Genomic DNA, 16,349 nt, shown 5'->3' with positions numbered 1-16,349 from the left:
TTAGGTTTTATTGAGGTCCCCCCTTCCCGAATTACTGACCCCACCCATGATGCAACTCCACAACAGGTTGACTAACTCTTTTCGATTGTACATGGAGAACGAACCCTACTGTACTACCGGAACCCCTTGTAGTACTTGTACAGAAATGCCATGATAAGATTATACTTTTTATTGTATACGATGTTACACTTGTAATTGTTTTATTAAATCAAGCAGATATTCATGGTAAGTGTTTATATAGAGTTTGACTGTCCTTTTTTCCTCTATGCATATTATCGGTATACTGTACATAGTTCAATATTAATGCTTTAATTCCATGTATCCTCATCCCTGTGTGCATAACTATACAACATAAACATCAAACTAAATCTGTGCAAACACATTATGCAAATAAAGGGCCCTTTTTTATAACAAATTTAAGAGCTGTCCAACCTATGCCTTATTCAAACGTAAAATCAAAAAGTACCTAATTTCATCCTCATAGTTTCCTACCTAGTGCTTCAAACTCACACTGCGTATTGTGCTGCTCACTCACCCCCAATATTTGTGCCCAAGACATGCAACTTCACCATTGTGACCACTGCAATCAACTTCTGTCATAGTTGTTATGTTGAATGCAAATTTTGCTACAATGTACCTATTAATAATCTTCAAATTATACTACAATGTATCTAGTAATAATCTTCGCATTTTACTACAATGTACCTATTAATATTCTTCAAATTTTCATACAAATTATTTACTTATAATTATCTGTTAGATTAAGGGCTTACCCAAAATGCTGTGCATGTAAGTGTCTTTGCAAGAATGTTAAAACATCAATGTTATGTACTCTCACAAACCCAATGTACCTTCATGTTAATATAAGTAAATAAAAAAAAATCCTTAACATAATACAATTAGTGTACACTGTACAGTATTATTATTGTCTTTATGGAATATGCTGATTTAATTTCTTGTTTTTAGGAATCTATGGATGAAACATTCTACCTCACAAATATTGTACCACAAGATATTCAAAATAATGGAGGATTTTGGAATAGATTTGAAATCTTTTGTCGTGACTTGACTGGGATGTACGAGGATGTATGGGTTACATCCGGGCCTCTCTTCCTCCCGACTCAACAAGAGGATGGCAGGAAAATGGTTACATACGAGGTAACATATGGTAGCTGTTCATTTTTCATATGTATCAATAAAATTTTCAGTTGAATGTTTATCTAAAAGTATGCAGTGTGAGGTTGACTTTCTCTCCGAGTGCATTTATTGCACTTGTCTTTGAAATTTATCCATCAAAGCTTGAAACTGAAAACTTATGCATCCACTGTTGGTAGATTTTAGCCACAAATGCTATATATAATGACATTCAGAATGCTTCCACTCCTTGTGTAAAGACAACTTGTAATGCTGTATGAGCTCACTTATCTGAAGGCTGATGATCCGAATATTTGGGTTATCCAACGACAATTGTGGCCTGATATTTTTCTGATAAAACTTCTCCATACCCAGATAGAAACTGAAATAACTGGAGGTTGAGGTAGATAGTGCAGACAGCTATAGGTTTTAAATCAGGTGTGAATAACTTTCTGCTAAACTTCACTATATCCTGACAGAGATCAGGAAAAGCGGAGATTTTACCGGATGCTGCAGACAGACATCAGGCGGTACCATATTAATTCCGTACAGCAATGGCTTGAGGCGTGAAGTATGGCAGGTGTTGGGGTGGGTGGCTTCAGAATAGGGGGTGTTGGGAAGGACTGTCTGGGGGATGAGAGACGAAGTGGAGGGGCCTATAATCTGTATTATATAGAATAACCAAAAATGATGTTAAAACAATTCATTACAGTAAAATCTAAATAAATATTATCTAATATAATAAAAATACACATTTCTTAAACCATGTGTACAAGTCAAGCCTGTGTGATCATAGTAACTTTAATAATTTTTTTGCCGAGACTATGTCTGGTAGTAGCAGCAATCTTCCTGGAGGTGTTATGATGAAGGTTGTGCTAGCACACCACAGATAACCAAATACAGGTTACTCGTGTCTACTGTTGACATGTTAATTAATTTTTCATTCAACTGTGCAAATCCAGAAGTTGGAAACTTGTATCAGTACTTGAGGTGAACCAAAGATTCTATCATAAGAGGGGCCAATGAACACAGTAGGGAAACAAACCTCGATAGTTATTTGGCAAAAATAGCAAGCCAAGGCTCTTAGATCAGTAAATCTTCAGCAGCTGGCAGTCAAAACTGACCTTGCCAAGCTCATGTACTGTACTGTAATTTTAGTGTGTTAAGTTAGATTACATAAATTTTCAAGAATTATTGATTTGAAGGTTTAACACTATATGCAGCATCAATCAAGAAGCCTAACTGCAACAAGGTAAGCTGAAGTGTCTGCTTTAAATTACAGTACTGGTATATTTTTTCATAATAGTAGTTCTATAGATTCAAATTACGTTGGTTGTGGTACAAAACTAAATTGCGAATATGTTCACTTTGTAGCTTCCCCGGTAAGGGTTCTGCTTTTCCGAATGTTTGGCTTATCCAGTGAGGGGGGGGGGGGGGTCCTTCCCACATAGTTTGGATAAGTGAGCTTATACAGTACTGTATGTACATTCGGATTGATATTTGCTGCATCACATAACATTATCTAAACAAAATAATTTGGCCATTGCAAACCATTTCTGAGGGGAGCCCTGTCAGCTTCCCGGAGCTATCTAGGCTGATATGTATATCTTAGCTTTCTAGCATCAGTCAAAGTGCAGGAAGTTTTTGCCTACCGGGGACCACGAGCCAGAACCTGGTCCCCTCAGAGAGGCATGAGGAGCAATGGCCTATAAGAACCCCCGTGTGGTTGGGAGTATGCTATGACAGGGCCACTGACTGGGTCTGACACCCAGAAAGATAGGCGCCCAACAACAAGTGGTGTGTGAGCCAAGAGTAATAAATATATCTATGGTACTCGGGCTGCATGCGCCTAGGGTTTTCTTCCCTAGGAAGGGAAGTACTGCCCTTGGGGCTTGGGGCCACTTTTCACAAGTCACCTTGGGGCCTACCTCCACCGTGTCTTTTAATGCTCGGTACATAGCTGCCCTTGGAGTCGGCTGGGTTTTTTGTTGCCCTTATTTGGCTCTGGGCAGGAGGTAGTTTTCGTCACTGGTAGAGGCGCGGGGTACTGCACAGCTAGTTATCACCTATTGTAGAAGCTGGCTCTGTTTCCCCTGGGTACGTTGTCCTCTTGTGGGGTTTTTTCTTTTATTTTTGTTTTCCCTGCCTGGTGGGGGTCTACCTTTGGTTGGTTGACTCCTTTCTACATTTGGGGACTTCCCTCCTCTTTCTTCCTCCTCGAGCTGTCCTCGGATTGGCTTGAGTTGGACATGGAGGAGCTTGGGGTTGCCTCTGGGCATGGTGCGTTGCCCTTGGCAATGCGTGCGTCATCTGCTTTGTTGAAGCTGTTCGTGCCCCTCCTGCGGGATGCGGTTTGGCATTTTTACTTCTCGGCTCACTTGTCGGCAGGCGGTGCTCGCTTTTTTTTTTTTTTGAGATATATACAAGATATATACGATATATACAAGATCCTTTTTTGAGATATATATACGCATAGCATTTCGGGCAAGTTCTTAATCCTATGGTCCCTGGAATACGACCCCTACGAAGAATCGTTTTTACAACCAAGTACCCATTTTACTGTTGAGTTAAATAGAGGCTACAGTTAAGGATTTGTGCCCAGTAAATCCTCCTCAGCCAGGATATGAACCCAGGACAAAGCGCTCGCGGAACGCCAGGCGAGTGTCTTACCACTACACCACGAAGACTGGTAAAGGCCCTTCTTTGGAATCCGCTTGGGCCCTGGCTCTTAGGTTGTCTACGCCTTTTTGTTCATTGCTGTTTGCAGAGTCTGCAGTTGTGCAGTATCTGCAGGCAGCTTCAGCTAGTTGCTGTCCTATGTCGGACTTGTTAATCCTCCGGGGGGCTTGTGGGGGAAGGGGGGACACCTTCCCGGAAGAGTCATGCCAGGGCTCTGGGATCTTCCCGTCGTGGTAGGCCTGTGGTGCCAGATTCGGGGGAGGTGCAGCCTTTGGTACCGTCTGTTTCTGGTCGACGGGGGATTCACCCTGTGCGACGTTTAGGTTCCCGTAAGGTGTGTCAGCCTTTTTGTGGTTCGTCCCATTAACGGGGCAGTGGGGGAGGGGGGGAGGCTCGCTCTGTTTACTTATGCCTGGTCCCACGATTTGTGGGTTTTCGGGTCGTTTCGTGCGGTCTGCGGTGACAATGGGTGGCTGCTCCTCCTTCGGGGGGGTTTGTAGCTGGCCGGGCAGGCCTCTTCACCTGTGCTCTGTCGAGTCGTCTCGGAGTGGGTTTGCTTGGGCGTGGTCGAAACGACCTCATCTCTCCAGTGGATTTCCCTTCTGTTTCCAGTCACAAAATGGGACGGTGTGAACCTCCGGTTCATTCTGGACTTGTCCCGTCTGAACCCGTGGGTTTATTGCCCCTCCTATCGGATGACTAATCTGTGTCGGGTTCGTCTTCTGTTGGAGCCAAGCGCTTGGATGGTGTCCCTGGACCTCAAGGATGTGTATTGGTACATCCCGATTCATCCAAGGTTCAGGGTTTGGCTCGGTTTTGTTGTGGGGCATCAAGGTTACCACTTTCATTGCCTTACATACGGCTTGAATCTGGCCCCTCGCGTTTTCACACGCCTTACTCGGGTCATGGTGGCCTGCCTGCATCTGTTAGGTGTTTGGGCTCAGGCCTACCTCGACGATTGGCTGGTATGGGCTCCCAGCCAGTCAGCGTGTCTGCTCGCCTGGGATTTGGTTCTTTCCCAGCTCGCTGAGTTCGGGTTCCTGGTGAACTGGCGGAAGTCCCATCTGGTTCCCTTTCAGGTTCAGTCTTGGCTGGGTCTTGTATGGGATGTTCGGACAGCTTCCTTGTCTCTTCCTCCGGCGGCTCTGCTTCGTCTGCATTCCTGCCTTTGTCTGTTCCTGCGGGGCTCCTGGGTCACGAGACGGTTGCTCGAGGGTGTGTGCGGGAGCCTGAACTTTGCCATGATGGTCTCCCCCACCGGGTTGGGTTTGGCTTCGTCGGCTGTTTTGATCCCTTCATGGACGTCCCTTCCACCTCTGTAGCGACTGCGGGGTTCGACCTTCAGGGTGCTTTGCGTCGGTTGCTGCATTTCCGGCTTCCTCTTCAGGTTTTTCAGGGTTCAATGAATTGGCGTCTACCCGAGCCCTCACTCGATGTGTTCATGGATGCTTTGTCTCTTGGCTGGGGCTTTGTGACTAGTGCTCACCAGGCCGGCTAGGGATGGTTGGGTCCGTCCTTCCGTCAGGCTCACAGCACGGTGCGGGAGTTCGCAGCTGTGTGGATGTCGCTCAAGAGGATTCAGGTCGCTCGCGGATTTGACGATCCGGCTCCATTCGGACTGTTCCCTATTGGTTTGTTGCCTGAACCGAGGGGGGTTCCATGCGGTCCTTGGCTCTTTGGAACTGGTCGCTTTGGGTGACTCGTCTGGTGAGTTCTTGGGGTCTGGCTCTCCTGGCGGTTCACGTTCAGGGGTGTCCAATGTCCTGGCAGACGGCCTGTCCTGGTTCATTCCCCTGTCCATGGAATGGACGGTCGATGCCACCTCATTCAGTTGCCTCTGCCATACATTTCGGGCCTCGGGAAGTGAATCTCTTCGCGTCGGTGTGGTCGAGGTGTCTCCCGGTATACGTGGCGTCCTTCCCTACTGTGAGGCCATCGGGGTTGATGCCTTCAGGCAGGACTGGGCGAGGTGGGGTTACCTGTACCTTTTTTCCATGATTCAGCTTTGCTCCAGGTCCTGGCTCGCTTGGAGACTTACTAGGGGAGAGTTGTTTTTCTGGCTCCTTGGTGGCCGGCCCAGCCTTGGTTTCAGGCGCTGCTTGCTCAATGTCCAAACCCGAAGGTCTTCCCGTGGCTCCGCCTCTTTCAGCAGATCAGTCCAGCTCAGTACGAGGCTGGCTTGTTCTTCTCCTCGAGTCTTCGTGTCTGGAGTTTCTGACTCGAGTCTATCATTACTTGTATGGGGTGCAAGTGGCTTCATTGTTGGTCTCCCAACTGCTTGCTTTGTCTCGGTGGTAATATGAATTTTCCTGGCAGTCCTTTCGATTTTTACTATCACTGAGTAGGTGTACTTCGGTCTCTGATAGGGTTGTCTTGTCCTTCCTTTCATGGTTGTTCCAGGACCGTCATCTTATGCCGAATACTGTCGCCTGGTATCATGCGGCGCTGGCAGAGCCACTCCAGTTTGCGTTTAATATTGATGTTAATTCAGCCCCATTCCACAAGCTGTCTCATGCGTTGTTTCACCTCCGGCCAGCTCATGCGGCTCCTGAGCTGTCCTGGTCTTTGGAGTGGGTGCTCTCTTCTTTCTTCTCCTCGGTGTGTAGTAGCCCCTTTGGATCAGGATTGTTTTTCTAAGGCTGTTAGCTTTGGCCTCTGGAGGTCAGGTCAGGAAGCTTCATGCTCTCTGGTGCAAGGGTTTTTGCTCCTTCGGTCCTGGTGATAGGTTTGTTCGGTTGCAGCCGTCTCCTTTTCTGGCAAAGAATGAGACTGCTGCTTTCCAGAGGGGTGCTTGGGTTGTTGATGCTTGGTTTGTCAGGCCGGGGGTGCATCATGTGTTGTCCAGTTGAGACTCTCCGCCATTATTTGCATGCTACCACTTCAGTGGCTGGGGATGCACTATGGGTTGACCCGGTTTCCCTCCTTCCTGTTCCCGGGCTTGGGTCTTCCAGGTCGTTCGCAGGGTTATTAAGTAGCCAACGTGCTGTCTATGCCTGTGCACACGACGTTCATAAGTTTGCTGCTTTGGCTGCTGTCTTTGGCAACATGTCTTGGGTTGACATTCAGGCACAGGGTTGTTGGAGGTCGAACAAGGTCCTGGCCGCTCGCTACCTTGGAGCAAGGTGAGGTGGGGACCTGGTAGGGCCTGCTTTGCATTGTGTCGGCGGTTGCAGTCAGTTGTCTCGATTTCACATTGAGGAGTGAGGACTGACCGCCTCCCGGGTAAGTCCCCAGCTGTGTTTTTCTTGTCTTTGGGTAGTTAGCTCCGGGTAGCCCCCAGAAAACCAGCGTTGAATGTAATGAAACACCATTTTCTGGATGATTCCCGGAGGTTCCCCAGCATCCCTCCCTCCTTCCCTCAGGTTGGCGGTGTTTTTGCGTGTTTTTGAAATCCAGCCTAAAAACTGCCGGTTGGATTGCCAGCACGAGGGTCTGGGTCTCCCCCTTTCCCCTCCGGGGGGTGGGGGGAGTGCAGGGTTGTGCAGACAGTGGCACGGTAATGTGATGACGTCAGGCTCGTTTGCTAATTTTCATTTGGGGAGGTCTGTCCACTTGTTCAGCTTTCGGTAACAATATTTTCAACAGAATAGGGGTTTGTTTTGGGGTGCCTATCATTCTGGGTGCCAGACCCGGTCGATGGTAGACATAGCATACTTCCAACCACACTGGGGTTTCTATAGGCCATTGCTCCTCGTGCCTCTCTGAGGGGGGCCAGGTTCTGGCCTATGGTCCCCGGTAGGCAAGAACTCCATGCACGTTGACTGATGCCAGAAAGCTAATAGATAGATATCAGCCTGGATAGGGCCGGGGAGCCTCCAGGTTTCACCAAGAAAATGGTGTTTCATTACATTCAACGCTGTTTTTTTCTAATAGGTGATTGGTGAGAATGAGGTGTCTGTTCCCACACACCTCTACAAAGTTATTGTAGCACGAAGTGGCAACGACACAGTTGCTGGGTCCTTTGTTGTGCCAAACAAACCTATTGACTACTCACATCACCTTAAGGAATTTCAAGTGTCACTGGATTACTTGGAGAAGAGAGTTGGTATTAAGTTTTATACCAATATGAAAAGGTAAGGTTGAAAATCTTTGGGAAGTTGTTTTAAATTTTTTTTTCTGTTTCTGCAGTTAATGCCCTCTTCATATGGCAGAAAGACTTATCACTTTACCATGCCTACTTCACCTGATTAATCTTTGTATGTGTTTCATCCCCATTTCTGGGGGGAGCCCTGTCGGCTCCCTGGAGCTATACCAGGCTAATGTCAAACTTTGGCATCAGTCATGTGTATGGAGTTCTTAGGGCCTACCGGGGATCATGGCCAGAACCTGGCCCCATCAAAGAGGCAAGGGAAGCAATGGCCTATTGAAACCCCTATGTGGTTGGAAGCATTCGATGTCTGCCATTGACTGGGTCAAACATCCAGAAAGGTAAGCATCCCAAAACTAACCCCTATTCTGGTAAAAATTGCTACCAAAAGCTGAACTAGTGGATAGAACTCCCCAACAGAAAACAAGCAAACAAGTATGACATCACACGTCACCGCGCCTCTGTCTGCGCAGCTCCCCCCTCTCCGGGAGGGGAGGGGGGAGCTGCGTTTGATGCATTCACAAATGTTCGTTTGATGCATTCCCAAATGATTTGATGGTCCCATCAGAAAATTGGGAACATCAAATAATCTGGTGTTCCCATCACTGAAATATAAGAAAAACAGTTAAAAAACAAAATGAAAAAATGAAAAATAAACTATAATCATGAAATGAATGGTATGGTAAACAACACAGCTCAGTTCCAATGCAATGTCACACAAAATAGTCAAATGAAAATGAAAATAAATCAAAATCTATGGAAATTAAATTTACCAATGCAATAGGAAACATTGAAATGGAATCGTAACATAGTTAGTATAACGTGTGTTGCTATTACATGCAACAGATGGTGCTGTTTTTCAAAAAAACAACCGTCTATTCGAATGCAACGTTGTGTCAAAATTTCAAAGCAATCGGTAAAGAGGCTTCCAAGATTTCCCTCACATGAAAAACAGTTTAAAAAACAACGCATGTTTTTGTCCCTTCACAGACGTGGTATCTATATAGTACAGTGGTACCTCGGGTTACGAATGTCCCTGTTTATGAACTTTTCGGGTTACAAAGTCAGGTTACGGAGTCAGCCGGAGGGACCGGCTGACTCCGTAAGCCTAACCATACTCGACAAACCTGTGACCCAGATTTGTTTCTTAAATGTACATCATCATATATTTTTGGCAGGCAGGCAGGCTGAGAGGCAGAGAGGCAGGCTGGATGGCAGGCAGAGGGGGGCAGGCTGGATGGCAGGCAGAGAGGGAGGCAGGCTGGATGGCAGGCTGGATGGCAGGAAGAGAGGGAGGCAGGCTGGCTGGCAAGCAGGGAGGCAGGGATAGTCACGTGGTTGAACCGCGTGACCTTTAAGAAAGAGTATGGGATGTAGCGGGGGTGGGTTTGTCGGTGGTGGGGGAGAAACCGGCTCACTCCCGAATTTTAAGCCTAACACACTTGACCCGTTAGCAGAATGGCAGGGAGGGAGGCAGGCACAGAGTGAGACTGGCTGGCATGCAGGCTGGCATGCAGGCTGGCATGCAGGCTGGCATGCAGGCTGGCATGCAGGCTGGCATGCAGGCTGGCATGCAGGCTGGCATGCAGGCTGGCAGGCAGGCTGGCTGGCTGGCAGGCAGGCAGGCAGGCAGGCAGGCAGGCAGGCAGGTAGGCAGGCAGGCAGGCTGGCAGGCAGGCTGGCAGGCAGGCTGGCTGGCAGGCAGGCTGGCAGGCAGGCAGGCAGGCTGGCAGGCAGGCTGGCAGGCAGGCTGGCAGGATGTTCCTGCAGGCTGGCAGGAAACATCCAGGGGATGTTTGCCAGACGTCTTAATAATCAGTTAGGAACAATTAAGAACTTTTATAAAGCAGATCAGGACTTCACTTTAGTGAGTACAAACAAAATACGGTCGCATTTACTCTAGGAACCTGTCGATTTTTTCCCCCAGAGTTTTTCTGCAAATTTTTTGTAATTTTTTTTTTTTACATTTCTAGTTTATTTTTCCCTTTATTTCTCGTTTATGAACTTACATGTTAACCAACAGGTCTCATCCCCAAGGGGTTCGGAAACCAAATGGTGCTCTGTATTACTACCTCTATACTACACATTGTTGTGTATCTTGGTAGGTGCATGTTGGCAATTCTCATGCTCAAGCTAGGTTTGGCTATGTTCCTGTTCAGTTCCCTGTTGTTGAACAGGCCCAGTGTTCTGTTATGGGTCTGGGCTCTTCATCTTCTCTTGCCTGTCTCAACCAGCTTCTGTGTTGTAGTGTCTGCTGGTGGGTGCAGTTTTCCAATCACCCGTTCCTGCCCCTCCAGTTCCTTTTCGTTGGGAAGGGGGGGGAAAGCTTGGATTTTGGCCGTGGCTACGGCCTTTTCTTTGTGTTCCTTTTCCGGACAGTACATTTTTGTTTTAGTGCAGTACATGTCTTATGTAGTTCTCCTCATTCCTTCCTTTGTGATGCGTGCGTCGTTCTTCCCTGCTGGGACTGGTGGTGCCGCTTCTGTGGATTGCAGTGTCACTGTTTTTCGCTTAGCGTTCTGGCGCGTGGTGCTCGCTTCCTTGCTGGCCTCTGCCTGGACCCTAGTTAGGTTTTCGTTGCTGTTTGCAGAGTCTGCGGTTCAGCAGTTTCTGTAAGCGGCTTTTTCTCGTCTTTCGCTGTCATACTTCTTGTTCCTTGACAGCCTTGGTTCCGGCGCTGCTTGTTCGGTGCCCGCACCCAGGGGTTTTCCCATGGTTCTGCCTCTTTTCAATGATCGGTCTACTCCGTGACGGGGCTGGTTCGGTCTTCTCCTCGAGTCTTCAAGTCTGGTGATCTTGACTTGCGTCTCTCACCCTCTGTTAGGTGATCTTTAATAGTGTCTCTCACCCTCTGTTAGGTGATCAAGGCTTCTTTAATAATGTCCCAACTGCTTGCTTCATCTCGGCAGCGCCAGGGGTTTTCTGGCGGTCCTTCCTTTTCTTTTCTCTTCGTAGGTGTGCTGTGCTTTTTGTTGACGTGTTCTTGTCCTTCTCTCATGGAGGTTCAGGACTGTCATTTTGCCGCATACTGTCGCCTTGTCTCATACAGCACTGGCGGAGCCACTTCGAATTGCTACGGCTTTGTTGTTCCTTCTGCACCGTTTGCGGGCTGTCTCGGGCATTGTTCACCTCCAGCCTGCTCATGCACCACCTGTGCAGTCCTTCTCTTGGACAAGGTGCTCTTTTCTCTCTTCCCCTCAGTTTGGTTCAGGTTTGTTGGTAGTTTCTACTTTTTTGGGTTCTGGTGATTGGTTTGTTCATTTGCAGCTGTTTCTTCCTTTCTGGTGGGGTTGGGTCAGCTATTTTCCAGTGGAGTCCCTGGGCGTGTTGCTGCTTGGTTTGTTGGCCGGGGGGTGCATATTCTTATGTCCAGTTGTGGCTTTCCGCAGTTATTTGCACGCCACGGCCTCTGTAGCCGTGGCGTGCGCTTCGGGTTGATCCGGTTTCCCTTCTTCCCTGTTCTTGGGTTTGGGTCTCTCCGGTCATCCGCAGGGTCTTTTGGTCTAGCCAGCTTGCGGTCTCTCCCCGTGCCCATGACGTTCGTATGTTTGCTGCGCTTGCTGCCGTCTTTGGTGCCGTGTCTTCGGCTGCCTTTCGCGCATGGGTTTTTTGGTGGTCAAACAGGGTCCTGGCCGCACGCTACCTCGTAAATGTTCCTGGGCCAAGTTGGGCCTGTGTCACTTTGGATTGGCGGTTGCAGCCTGTCTTGACTTTGTGTTGGGATCTGAGCACCGACTGCCTCCTGCATAAGTCCTTCTGTTTTTGTCTTTGGTGAAGTAGCTCCGGGAAATCGTAGGGATCCCCAGAAAACCAGCATTGAATGTAATGAAACACTATTTTCTGGGCAAGTCCCAGAGGCTTCCTGGCAACCCTCCCTCCCCTCCCTCCGGTCGGCGGTTTTCGCGTATTTTGATATCCAGCCTCAGAACTAGGGAGTGGCTCGCCGGCGCCGAGGTCTGGGGTTCCTCATTCCCCTCCCGTGGAGGTGTGTGCTGCGCAGACATGCGGCACGGCTCGTGTGATGTCATGCTCATTTGCTCGTTTTCATTTGGGGAGTTCTGTCCACTCGTTTGTCTATTTTCATCATTTTAACCAGAATAGGGGTTTGTTTGAGGGCGCTTACTTTTCTGGGTGCCTGTCCCGGTCGATGGCAGATATAGAATGCTCCAAAATCACATGTGCATTTTTATAGGCCATTGCTCCTCGTGCCTCTCTAAGGGGGCCAGGTTCTGGCTCATGGTCCCCGGTAGGCCTAGAATTCCACCCACTTCGACTGATGCCAAAGATAGGGATATCCATATCAGCCTGGATAGCTCCGGGGTGCCTCCGGGACTCACTCAGAAGATGACGTTTCATTACATTCAGTGCTGTTTTTTTTCTTCAATCAATCTTTCTAACACAAACAGGAACATTACATAAGGATATAACTTGTATTATATCCATGTTATATCCTTATAACTTGGATATAACTTTGTATATATGCCATATAATAATTACCACTAGAAATCATTATCGTTACTAATTTTCAGAGACGAAGCAAAAGATCTTTGTGAAGATACAGGTTGCAATCTGTTGTCCAAAACACAGATGGATCAGTTAATCTTTACTCAGAGGCTGAAGAGGGTCAACAGTCTACAGAAGCTAATAAAATTATGGAAGGAAATTCAGGTAAGGTGCTTGGCAGAATGGGCCTTGCACAGTTTAATATTAAATTTTAAGCTGTATGCACTACAATATATGCAGTACATAAACAATACTAGATTTGTTTATATCTTGATAACAAATTTAAAAATCACCTAAAATTTATTTTACACTTAATTACACTAAATGCTAGTACCAATGAACTAAGTCCATATGCTTGAGCTAGTTTACAATGTCATAAGCATTTACCTTTTAGCCACAATCTCTGGTGGCCGTGGCAGGAATTTGAAGCCATGTGGTAGTGAAGAGCTTCCCCATTCTTTCCAGATGCATTTTGCATTATAGCACTGTCTTGGGTTTAATACTCTTTGGGAGAAAAAGAATCTCATGTTACTTGCTTTGTATTATGGCTTAGCATGCTTGCTTTATTCATTTTTGTTTTATTGTTTCTAATAGTTTTTCTTTATTTTGAAATGCACTGATAGGTAGAATAGTTTTGCAGTAATGATGGGATAGGTATACAGGCAAATAAAAATAATTGTAAAATTATGCCATTTGTTTGGTTAGCATTTTAGTAACAGGTACTATATTTTAAAATTTGTAAAAGTCATGAATCTGGTACAGTATTTGTTAGCTCTTCATCATTCCAGATTTCCATTGCCTTATTGAACCGTGAAAATCCTCTTGAATGTACAAATTTGCTCTAGTTCCCTCATCTGTTGTAGACAACTTTGCTGTTTTCTGGCAGCAGGTATGATCCACTATTTGTCTCACAAATATTTACTATAATTTATTATGTTCCTGGGCAAATGCACTCAGTTGCTTCCTTAGGCAATGTCCTGGTTTTTCCAAGGACAGAACTGAGCATAGTTTTTGCTGTGGCCCAGCAGAGATCTTTTCACACATTTCTGTCAAGTTACATTGTACTGGGGCCAGGGAGACTGGAGAAAATTTTATTCATCTTGGAGTGACGTATAGAAGGTTTGTTCTCACTCAAAACCCTTATGAAAACTGCTCGATTTCAAATAGACTGCTGAGTAGCCTTCTACTACTGGCTAGTTAGTCTGTCTGGCTACTAATCGCAACCTCCACCAGAACTTCAAATCGACACAGTAAACCACAGTTACTCACTTGCGCGTGTTTATCATTTGAAACTTTTGTGGTTTATGATATTAATGGAGGCTTTAAATGTACATTATTTCCAGAGTCATTTACATATGGATTCTTTCACTGACAGGTCTTTGAGATGTATCTTTTTTGTGCTGGTTCAATTTGTTCCCAAATTATGACAATCTGCTTTCCAGTTTATTAACTACAGTACTTTCAAAGTGCCTTGGGTCTAGGTCTTGGACCAAAGCATTAGTGCTGGGCACACTGTTTTGGGATATTCAGTTGTCACGTCACCTGTGTGGTTATGAAATTCATGCACTTGCCCAAGAGTCTTGCTTGTGTTCTTTGACTAATTTTATTTTTGTTGGTTACCAACTACCCACACCCATCCTTGCTCTGGTTCACCTCCCTCCGTGGTGCCTCCTTGCTGTGGTGAGGGGCTCACATACACCTCCCTGGGACCGGTGTGGGTTGCCTTTGCCCAGGCAAAGGTAATAGGATGGTAATCCATCCTATCATTTTTCTAGTAGACGCAATATTTGCTTGATTGTGCTCCCTAAACATTAGGTCGTCAGATATCATTATTCCCATATCCTTTACATGCGGCTTTCCTACTGTGGGAAGATTTGATTGTGTTTTGTATGGATCGAGCATGTGGATTCTGCTGGGCACAGGGCGAGGCATGCTCAGTTTACCAGTGTATCCCGCCTAGTGACAACTGCACTTCAATTCTTTGTGAAGAATTTCATTGTTTTTCTGCTTTTCTGGGGGAAGCCCCGTCAGCTTCCAAGAGCTATCCAGGCTGATATAGATATACAGTATATTAGATTTCTGGCATCAGTCAATGTGCATGGAGCTCTAGACCTATTGGGGACCACAAACCAGAGCCTGGCCCCTCCTCAGAGAGGCACGAGGAGCAATGGTCTATAGAAACCCCTGTCTGGTTGGAATCATTCTATGTCTGCCATCGACCAGTTTAGGCACCCAGAAAGGTAAGTGCCCCAAAACAAGCCCCTATTCTGGTGAAAAAATTACTGAAAAGATCCAAACGAGTGGACAGAACTCCCCAAATGAAAACATGTAAACTAGCATGACATCACCACATTGCTGCACAATCCCCCCCCCCCACCCCGGGAGGGGAGGATTCTGGGTTGGAATCTAAATACTGTATACAGTCTTCATTTCTTAGTGTTTTCAAAATACCTGTACCAGTAGTGGCTTATTTTTTTTCATTGATTAGTGCGCTCTTGTACTTCATTCTCAGAACTCGGTAAATTCTGCCTAAGTAGCTTAATTACCATTAATCCTATCATTTTATGTAAATATCGTATAATAGTTATTACATATTGTAATTAACCATTTCTTTATATCTAAAATGAATGTCTGACTTTGTCTAAAATAGGTGACCAGATGCTTGGGGCTAGTCTCCATGGGGGAGGGGTTGTAAAAGTGTAAAGTGACACCATTTAATAAATACAGACCCCCCCCCCCTTTGGGATTTTCACAGCCTGTTCTCATGGTAAAGTGATTAGAATGAGACGTCAGCTTTCCTCTCATGCCTCCTGAATAGTTATATACATATTGTGATGGTCAAAAAGCATATTGATGGTTCCAATGATATACTGTATGTATACTATACTTATAAACGGGTACGTGAACCTTTGTCCTAAACAGTATATTCAATTTATAATATAATAGTTATAAATTGATGGTTTAAAATATGTAAAGTCTAAGAGTATATCAAAGAAAACTTATTTTTACCATAAAGAAAATCCAAGCCTTCATTTTAAATTGTAGGGAATACTAAATAGTTTTCAAATGTCATATTTCATATGTTTTGGAATAATATACTGCTTCAACCTAACCTGAATATAGAATAGACAATAGCACCAATTACCAATATGTAGTGGATTTGAAGTGATTACCACATGGGTACAAACCCCGAGGACGGGTTGGATTTTCGTCAAATTAAATTGAGTATATGTTTTCCATAACTTTTAGCAATTTTGGTGCTCCGTATTAAATTTTCTTAGATGGGGACAGAGAGATAAAGAAGAAATTGGGCAGAGAGAGAGAGAGAGAGGGAGGGAGGGGGAAGACTCAGACAAGTATGCCACTTCTAGTGTTTGCATAAAGGAAACTGTAACAAACTTGTGTATTTGATAGATTTGCTTCTATGTACTAAAAATAATTCACACACATCAACTTGTTACAGGAGAGAGAGATTCATATTGATACAAAAATACAAGAGCTCTATCAAAAACGTTTGTTGGATCTCTCTAGAAAAGACTCTGAAATGGGAAATTTGGTAACAGCTGTACAGACTGTTGAGGTACCTTGTCAAGAAGTGACTACAATCAAACCTTTAAGTGATATGGACTCTACATTTGAGCCACAAATTTCAACACGAGTTGGAGCAAGTGGGTAAACATTTTCATCAATAAAAAAAGAACTGTAATCCATTTAGTATAAAATAAAGTTTTTCAAATGTTTATGCAGTATTTGCTACTCCTTTTTCCAACATATAAAATTGACAAATATGTTAATTAAATGCAGTTGAGAAAAGATACAAGGAATGGGTGGGAAAAATTGTCCTAGAAAACATTAAAAAGTATTACTGTACTGTGCAAATAAACTTATAAGTAACATTGACAAAATTTGAGCAAAATACAAGTACACTGAGTCCTTGCTCAAATTC

At 45.4% G+C, this 16,349-nt stretch overlaps 1 protein-coding gene across 26 annotated transcripts in view; it reads left to right on the top strand.

Moving 5' to 3' along the window:
- The window catches only part of LOC123745663 (nuclease EXOG, mitochondrial), a 33,332-nt gene extending 17,189 nt beyond the window's left edge, over nucleotides 1-16,143 (top strand). For all 26 annotated transcript variants that reach the window (XM_045726508.2, XM_045726492.2, XM_045726482.2 and 23 more), the window contains 4 exons: nucleotides 967-1,158; nucleotides 7,687-7,886; nucleotides 12,430-12,568; nucleotides 15,867-16,143. In XM_045726508.2, coding sequence (XP_045582464.1) covers nucleotides 967-1,158; nucleotides 7,687-7,886; nucleotides 12,430-12,568; nucleotides 15,867-16,079 — 744 coding nt within the window. In that variant the 3' untranslated portion in view covers nucleotides 16,080-16,143. The remainder of the gene's footprint in view (nucleotides 1-966; nucleotides 1,159-7,686; nucleotides 7,887-12,429; nucleotides 12,569-15,866) is intronic.
- The last annotated feature ends 206 nt before the right edge of the window (nucleotides 16,144-16,349 follow it).

This window comes from Procambarus clarkii, chromosome 10 (genome assembly GCF_040958095.1).
Source record: "Procambarus clarkii isolate CNS0578487 chromosome 10, FALCON_Pclarkii_2.0, whole genome shotgun sequence".
NCBI lineage: Eukaryota > Metazoa > Arthropoda > Malacostraca > Decapoda > Cambaridae > Procambarus > Procambarus clarkii.
Note: the sequence above shows the minus strand (reverse complement) of the source record. Positions and strands in the feature narration are given on the sequence as shown.